This window comes from Haemaphysalis longicornis, unplaced genomic scaffold (genome assembly GCF_048455015.1).
Source record: "Haemaphysalis longicornis isolate Haplotype H1 unplaced genomic scaffold, Haemaphysalis longicornis Haplotype H1 scaffold_13, whole genome shotgun sequence".
In the NCBI taxonomy this organism is placed as follows: domain Eukaryota; kingdom Metazoa; phylum Arthropoda; class Arachnida; order Ixodida; family Ixodidae; genus Haemaphysalis; species Haemaphysalis longicornis.
The window spans coordinates 69,942,626-69,951,994 of record NW_027526233.1 but is presented as its reverse complement, the minus strand read 5'-3'; the positions used below and the strand labels follow the sequence as shown (position 1 = coordinate 69,951,994).

The 9,369-nt window shown below is 48.0% G+C and overlaps 1 protein-coding gene across 1 annotated transcript; it reads left to right on the top strand.

Annotated features, from left to right (window-relative positions):
• Positions 1-411: 411 nt before the first annotated feature.
• LOC144163885 (uncharacterized) lies at positions 412-1,260 on the top strand. Its single transcript, XM_077694555.1, has one exon. It carries the CDS (start codon positions 412-414, stop codon positions 1,258-1,260), a length of 849 nt encoding a protein of 282 aa, XP_077550681.1.
• Positions 1,261-9,369: the final 8,109 nt, after the last annotated feature.

Below are 9,369 nucleotides of genomic sequence, written 5' to 3'. Positions count from 1 at the left end.
TTTTGTAATGCATAATAGAAAGACTTTGAATCTGTTCTGGCACCTCGTGGACGAAACTATGACGAAACCTCACCAACGAGACAGGCTAGCGAAAATTATGCACCGGGAAATCAAAGAAAAGGGAGCGATGGCGGTGGTGCAGCAGCTACTCGAGAAGTACATCCCCGACTCGCCGAAGGTCACGCAGGCGACTATCGAGGCAGAACGAACAAGAAAATATATAGAGAAAACAGTGTGGCGGAAGTACGAGTGGCATTGCAGGAGCTTAATAGCAGGTCGGCGCCGGAATCACACAGGGTGCCCAATAGGGCGCTCTTTAACCAGGACGAAGCGTGGATAGTAGCGCTGACGAAATATTACAATGACTGTTGGAAGACGGGAATCGTGCCTAAAGAATGGAAGAGCTAGCGGATGATCCTGATCCTCAAGCCGGGCAAATCGCCAAATATAGATAACCTCCGAGCAGTCTCATTGACGTCCTGTGGGGGCAAGATGTTCGAGCACGTCCTCATGGCACGGTGGCAAGATTACCTCGAAGACAACGACCTCACAACGATGATTGGGTTCCGACGGCCTCTCTGCACACAAGCCGCCATGCTCCAGCTGAGACACCTAACCATCGACAGGGACACCCGAGACACCAGGGCTGTATTTGGGTTCGACCTACAAGGAGCTTTTGATAACGTAAACCACTCGGCAATACAAGAGCAAGTTTCGAGGGTGGACATGGGCAAAAGGTCTCACGAGTATACCAAGAGCTTTCCGACGGGGCGAACGGCGGCGCTCATCGCCGGAGACGTCGAGACGGAAGCCAAGGAGATCGGAAGCCGAGGTACGCCTCAAGGGTCAGTGATCTCGCAGCTCCTGTTCAACCTGAGGGTCGCCCACAAGCACGCAGATGTTGAGAACTTCGAGCATACGATATATGCCGACGCTATCACCAAGTGGGTCAAAGGAGGTAGCGACGCCCAAGTAAAAGGGTTCCTGCTGAAAGCAGTCAGGACTGTCGAGGGGACCCTCGAGGGCACTGGCCTGACATGCTCACCGAGCAAGTCTGAGCTGCTTTTGTACAAGCTCGAAGACAGTCAGCGTAAACAACGAAGAGACCAAGACGAGATTAAGATCTACACCCACGGCGGGTCGGCGATCCCCAGGGTATCCGAAATCAGAGTACTGGGCATGCTTCTCAACGAGAAAGGCAACAATGGGGAACAATGGCGAAGATCGCCGGCAAGGCGGCCATCGCCATTCGGCTCATGAAACCAGTTTCGAAGAGGAAGAGGGGGCTGCGCGATGAGAACCCCATACGACTAGTGCAGTCATTCGTCAGGAGCCACATAACATACGTGGCGGCGTTTCACAAGTGGAAAACCAACGAGAAGAAAAAGCTGAAATCGCTCATCCGAAGGGCGTATAAGACGGCTATCGGTCTACCCGAATCCACAAGTACCGAGCGACTGCTAATCCTGGGCGTACACAACAGCTTAGACGAAGTCATCGAGGCCCAACGGGTGGTGCAGCTAGAGAAACTAACCATAATCGAAGCAGGCAGAAGAATCCTGGACAAGCTCGGTTACAACTACCATGAAGAGCAGGGAACCAATAGGCCGCTATGTGGAGACACCAGACAGAAAATCCAGGTGGATGCAGTCCCGCGCAACATGCAGCCGGGGTACAACGAGGGCACGCGGCGAGCACGCGCCAAGGCGGATGGCGGAGCTCCACGCTCGGGACGCTGGAGCCCGCTACGTCGATGCAGCAGAATACTGCAACGAATGTGGCTTCGTGGTGGCGGTGGTCAACGCCGAGGGCAACCTGCAAGTGGTTGCCAGCGTTGCACGCGGCAGACCCAAGGAACAACAGGAGGTGGCGATGGCGATCGCGCTGACCCGCAAAGATGTAGGCTGCACAATGGTCCTGAGTGATTCCAGGCAATCTGTCAATAACTCCTCCATAGGCAGGGTTCTCCCTCCGTAACAGACAAACTACTGCGAAGAAAACCAACCCTCATGAAGAGGACAAGAATGAAGTGGTTTTCGGCACACTCCAGGACGGTGTCGGCACGTGCTCAGAACCACAATGAAACCGCACACGCTCGTGCGCACGAACTCACTAACCGCGCTGTTCAATCCCTCGACCCGCTGCCTCCTCCGACCATGAAGACGACGAAGCAGTAGTGAAAGGGACGAGAGCTCGTCCCTTTAGCAGGGGACGGTTCGGAAGCTAGTTGCAACGCCAATAAACAGTTTTCTTCGCCTTGAGTTTCGCTTTTCAGCATTCGTGGCTCAACATTTTTTGGTGCCGAAACCCCGGACTATGGCCGGGACCTTCTGAGGGCTTCGAGGAGACCGAACATCATGAAGAAACTCAAGTGCAAGCGAGCATCGAGGCGGGCGCAGAATACCAAGCTCATCAACGAGGCAAGTGTCATTCTGATGGACAGTTGCGCTTCGGTAGATTAACTGACGTTGTTATACGAAAGTTTTAAAACGAACAACGACGAACTTAACAAGATCAACAATGAGCTCGAAAGTTATATCGAGGACGAAGTGTTCCAGGCTGAGTACAACAGCGTGACTGAGTATCAAGAACACACGACACGCATCCTTACGGAACTGAATAGCAAGAGCTCTCATTTGTCACAGTCTGCGACAGTCATTTCAATGACCGCTGAGAACCCGAATCCTGAAGTCGTTGCTACACAGAGAAAAGGAGCAAGCCTTCCGAAGCTGACCATCGCTCCCTTCTACGGGGATTTGTGCAAGTGGAACGAATTCTGGGAGCAGTTTGATCAGATGAGCAACCAAGACAGCGGTGTTAGTCTCCGAGAAATTCAATTATCTCCGACTCTTTTTGAAGGGAGAGTCTGCCTCAGCTGTCGGCGATTTACCAACGACAGAAGGTTGCTACAAGGATGCTATCGGAATACTAACAAAACGCTTTGGTACAAGACACGTCTTGAGCCAGAGTACTTCGCCAGGCTACGCAAGCTGAATCCCGTCAAAACATCCAGCGACACAGTGGGGCTTCGCAAGCTCTACGATTATGTGCTCGTCAATATACGAGGCATCGAGACTCTGGATGTAAAGAAGTCATCGTTCTCATCGATGCTCTGCGACATTCTTTTGCGGGCTCTTTCCCATGACATTGCCGTCCAGTACCACCGCACGTCTGCCGCTCAAGCATCTACCCAACGTACAAACGCCTCTCAAGAAGAGACTGACCTGGACCGCCTGTTGACGTTTCTTGGCATGGAGCTGGAAAACCTAGAGAAGAGCAATTTCGAGAAGAGCACCAAGGGCCGGCAGCATGTACCAGGTCACATCAAAGGGAAGGGCTTCCATTTCCGTGACCGGAAAGCGACATCGTCCGTATTGCACAACCACTCCAACAAGACGGCCGAGAGCTGTGCTTTTTGTAAGTCGACGCAACACCTGACCGAATTGTGCAGGGCAGATATTTCTTTGCAGCAAAAGAAGCAACTTCTGGCCAAGGCCATGAGATGTTTCCGCTCCACATGGAAAGGGCACCGAGCCCGAGATTGTCATCGTTAAGTGTCATGTGGCAAGTGCGCCGGCCGTCATGCTTCGAGTATGTGTGATCCCGACTGAAGCCGTTCACAAGCACGACGAGATACCGGGGGACACGATGCAAGTGCGACGGTGTGCGCGTCCTTTCAAGGGGGCAAACAAGTGGTCGATGAACAGCGGAGCTCTGTTTTCTTCAAACCTTTCGAGCCTGGGCAGTTAGTGACGATGCCTGCAGATATGTCAGAGGAGTTTTCGACGGCGGCAGCCAGCGCACCTTTGTGACAGAGGAACTATGTGCGCATCTTCGGCCGATGAGCATTGGTTTCACCACGATTGATCTAGATACGTTCGCTTAAGTGAGGATCCAACCACCTACAAAACGTCGCGCCGTAGAAATCTGGCTACATAGCCAGTTCCCGGACAGTGAAGTTCTGTTGCGGGCAATTGTGATAACCCACATCTTCTACGACACTGAGGCGACTTGCATGGAGTCATCCTTTGTGGCGACCTTTGAAAAATACGGGAAAACATGGCCGATGAACTGATGCAGCCGGTCGTCGTAACTACAGGTGTCATAAGCGTGCTAATAGGTTCAGACCAGATGTGGACAGTGCTAACCGGGGAAGACTCGAGATTTGAATAAAATGAAAGCCTAATCGGAATGAATTCCATGTTTGGATGGACCTTCCAGGGTACCACAGCCGCTTTAGGAACAACCAGCAAAACCTCACGCATGATGGTTTACGTGCTAATAACACATGCAATAGACTCAGACGAGATTGTCCGCTCATTTTGGGAGCTTGAGAGCATGGGTATATCAGAATCGATCGACGAATGCTTCCAGCAAAGCACAAACGTTCGGCGCTTCGAAAAACCATTCGTCTCCTAAATGGGCGGTACGAGGTTGCTCCACCTTGAAAGGACGGCTTCGAGCTCTCTAAAAAGAAGCAGGTTGCCACCACAAGACCGCAGCGACTCTTATGCAGGCTGTTCAAGAATTAGGTACTGCTGAAAATGTATGACAAGACGATCAGACAGTACCTCGAATCAGGACACGCTGAAGTAGTAGAAACCTCTCCGTCAAACCCAGAGAAACTCTACTGCATGCCTCACAGAGAAGTAATTAAAGAGCAGGCCCTTACCACAAAAGTGAGGATCGTGTTCGACGCGTCGTCACACACCAGAAGGTGTAAGTCACTCAATGAATGCCTTGAAAAAGGTGACAACTTGTACCAATAAATGGGAAAAATGCTCCTGCGGTTCCGGACCCATCCCATCGCCATCATGGGTGACATAGAAAAAGCCTTCCTTCCGATATCAATCGAAAAGATGACAGGGATTCCTTCCGATTTTTCTGGTTTAAAGGAGGAAGTAGCTTAGAGTAAGTTGAGGATGAGCTCGAGGAATGGCGTATGGGGAGAGTCCCCTTCGGAGCAACATGTAGCCCATTCCTGCTTACCGCAACAATCCTTCACCACTTAAAGAATGCAGTTAGAGAAAAAGCCGAAACGGTCAAATTGCTCAGCGAGTTATTCTACGTCGATGACCTGGTCACTGGTGCCGCCACAGAACAGGAGGTCATCAAGGTTTGCATTGAAGCGCAAGAAATTATGGAGGCGACAGTAATGACACTGGGGAAGCGGAAGGCAAACTCGGACCAAGTCATGGAGTTTGTGCAGCAAGAACAAAGGGCAGCGAGCAAGGAAATGGTTAACCTTCAAGAATTCATGATAAAGTTCCTAGGAATCACTTGGGATCCCGTGAAGGATACGTTCAGTTTTGTTCTGACTAACCTGATGGACTTTTTGAAATCAAGAGCAAACACAAAACGCTTTGTCTTGCAGAGGCTTCGTGTGTTTTTAACCCACTCTAATTTGTTGACCCTTTCCCCATAGCGGCAAGCATGCCCTTTCAGAAGCTTTGGTCACGCGGCATCGCTTGGGACGAAGACCTAACGCAAGATCTGCAATGTGAATGGGACGAATGGGTGCGTCAATTAATAAAAATCAACATTGTCACCGTTCCTATGTGTGTTGGTGGAACCTTCGCCCCACCAGAAGAATTAGAGACACATGTTTTCTGCCACGCAAGCCCGTTAGCATACGGAGCGGTTGTCTACATCGTCACAAATCACCCAAGACAATTACATTTGCTAATTCAAAATCACCAGATTTTTGTAGCAGTGCTGAACTTTTATTTTTGTTGCCAATTTCTCTAAGGTTTTCCCAATGGTGAGCGTCTCCATTGCCAGGAAAATGCTCACCGAGGAGAAGAAATGATGTTGATGCGTTTAAAGTAAAAAAAGCACGTTTAAAAATTTGGCGACGTTTAATACCCCCATTCGTTGATTTGCTCTGCTCCTTGAGTCTGAAAAAACAACAAAGAGAAGAGAAAGAACACAAAAAAAGGCTTAACTTGTGCTTGCACTCAGTCTTGGATGCATTTAGGTATTTGTAAAACTTTCTTTTCAATTCGCTGTCGGTGTTTCGACTACGCCATTTTTGGTTACGCGGTGGGAGCCAGAAGGTTTACCCTATCGGTGTTTTGTGAATGAATACACAGGTTATAAAAGTGCCTGAATTCCTGTTATTACTTATACGAATTGTTTTTTGGTTATTTCTGGAATATTTTTTACTTTTATGAGAGTAACAAACAAAATCATTGTGGGAATTTACACGTTCGCTATCGACGATAATAAAATCTCATTGACAGTCTTTTAGGTATTCTCTCTTCGGAATCGGAATTGTCGAGCGAAGAGCCGGCCTTCTTTCTTAATTGCTTTAAGATCTAATGGCTTGTTTCTTGGAGCCAATTTTTTCCCTGCAAAATTCCATAGCAAAAGGGAGCCGGAATTCTGTAAAAAGTGGACGCAACTACGGCAATAAAGAGAAACTAAGTTGGTCTTCTTCTTCTGGGACCCAAATTGCAGCTAGGGTCCTCGACGAGGTGACTCGCGATTGCATTTAGGAAGTTTGTTCAGCGACTTCATCGCACCTATTTTACCTAATTACCGAACGGCGTAGGCCCGATCCGTTCGCATAATTTTGTTGCATCACAAAAACAAACACTCTTCTGTGATTGGTAAATAAACGGAGAGACGTCACGCTTACCCGCACCATTTTCATAGTTCTATCTTGGCCAATTCGATATATAACTCCGCTCCGCAAACTTCAAATGCGGACGAAATTATGCGCCTGTGAAAGGTACCAAACTATTGAATAATCAGTAAGTAAAAAAAACCAAGTTGCCATCTCATTCGTTCGAGGGAGAAGAGACTGAAGCTGTGCTGTTGTAGTTCAGCCACTTGCATTAAAAACAGGGTGCCAGAAGCTTCAGCATTGCAAACCGACGTATTAATTGGATTTTGACTATTTTTAGTTGCGAATGCGGAAAAATGATTGTCTGTTTGAAAGCAGTCGTGGCTCCTTCCAGGTTTTCGCCGTAATTAGTGGTTGCAGTTTTTCTTGAGACGATGCTTTTTGGGGTTTTAAGTGAGTGGGCTGAGGATCTTCTAGGTTTTCGCTAAAAGCACGATGACTGTGGACTGGAAAAATTTGGATTACATTGCTGAGAAGTCTGGTGCACCAACAGCTTCCTTATTTTGGTGTCAATAGGTGAGGCCAGCGCGGCGCGTTATTGATGATACTTCGGCAAAACCGGGATTGCATTTGCTGCGTTCAAACCTAGGCATTGCAAAAGCTAAAAAAAAGATAGGAATCACTTCTCAGTCATGCGGGTTTACTAGTCTTTTTGAATCAACCGACCCATTCGCTACCCTTTCTGGTCAATGGGCCATTCCAAGATTTTTTGACATTTATAGGGGCAGTGCAGGACAATTGAGCCTCCTTTTGAATTGTCCGCTCACGTCAGTCTAGCCTGCTCCAACCACACGATGAGCACGAGGAGAGATTGATCCCTAATGGCAAATCCCTAAACTACCTTCTCTTCATGAGCTGACCTGGGGGCGCATTGATGCCAATAGCATCTATCTCGCCCTCATCATGAGAGAGGGTAATACTCACGCAGTGTATGGTAGCAATCTCGCAGTTCTTTGAAATCCAAGGCAAACTCCAGTCCACGTTTCCTTTAGGTTTGTCTATTCGCTTCGTTTGGTCGTGAAAATCGGTTGACACAAGCCAACAACCTACTGAACTTCGAATGTATAGCGTGAACTCGTAATCTTGGGCATTTGTGAGAGGGAACTCGACCTTTGCCCATTGCTTGCCAAAATTATCCATACGCATGTGTACTTCGAGTCTGTAATGAGAATTTTATTAAATAAAATTACATGTTTTTGTACTTGATAAATATCCAGATAATATTGTATGATTACGAGATGCGGCACGCATAGTTTGCCGGATGCTAAAATTATGAACGAGTATTTTCATAGTCACGTGGTACGGGCGTTACTGTCTATATTTTCGAAAGGCGTTAAGGCGCAAAATATCACCAGATCAGCAGTAGTTGCCATTTGACAAATATTTATTAAACGGCGGAGCTGAGTTTTTCTAACCTTCTCTTCCCACCGCCATTAGGTTTCTGCAAAGGCCTTTGTAAACTTTACGGAAGACAGCAAAATCTGTCTTGGCGCTTTAACAGCATTCTAGCAAAAGCTTCGACGAAAAAGTTCTGTTTAAGTTCCCTTTTTTATTTGAGCACGCACCATGATAGTTAAAAGGTCCAAGTCAGTAAAATCTGAAAAAGGATAGGAACGCCCAAATATTCGCAAAGCTACATCATTGCCACAGAATAAAAAAATTGTGCCCTTCCGTACTGTGACGGGGGATCCCCTGGGAAGCTTGATGCAGTTCATGAAGTGGACAAAACAAAACACTTTTGTTTCTGATGGTTGATTGCGCCTACTTCCTTCCAAATTAGCTTAATAAAACGTGGATGGACCAGCGGTCCAATCTAGCGAACCAAAAAAAAATGAAGGATTCGGTTAACTTCCCGGATAGTAGGCATCTTACTACTTGTGTAATTCATCAACCCAATCCGCTCGAACACTTAGGACGCGAAATAGTTCAAATTCGGCCGTTTGGCGTCCACTTTTAAACCCTCCGCCCGCACACCGGAGGTGTCATTAGTAGAAACCGGAATTTAGGGCAAAATGGTTATTTTTCCTAGAGCCCGTATCAAGCCTATTTGACATATAAGAACGAATAAGGAAGAGAAACTTTTGGGCAATACTTCATTGCGCATATATGTGCCTATTTTGGAACCGTACAAATGTCGGCTTTTATCGGCTTAAGGTGCGCTTTTTGGAAAATATATTACTTTGGGGATTTTATGCCGTCCATGATCCGCTAAAACTGCTCACGATTCAGATGCTCGTGACTCCGCGTTTGTCCCAAGCCGGTTGCGATGGTACTCTACGCCTAACCCACAGAGACACAGAAACCTGTGCTTGATCTGGCAACACCTCGCCCTGGGGTTACCCCGAGCAACTACACAAGGCCGCCAAGATCAACGCATTGACGACGCATCGAAAGCTTCGACGCTGCAGCTAACGATGGCGCCGGAGATTAGCATGAAGGTTTCGTTTTAGGTTATTAGATGCAGAGCATCTGATTTTACTCGCCTTGTCCCTCCGGCGTCGTCGTCGTTGTCGTCGGCGTTGTGCACCCTTCCCCCATTCTCCTCGCCGCGCCAGCTGCGCTCTCCGCCGCTCACGCCCTCTCTTCTCCGATAGCAAACACTCTCTCGCGAGGGGCATTGGATTGGATTCGATTGGATTGGCTTGGATTGAATTGGCTTGGCTTGGATTGGATTTGATTGTATTTGGATTGGATTGGATTATAGTGGATTGTGTAGATTGTGTTGCGTCATAGCCGCGGCA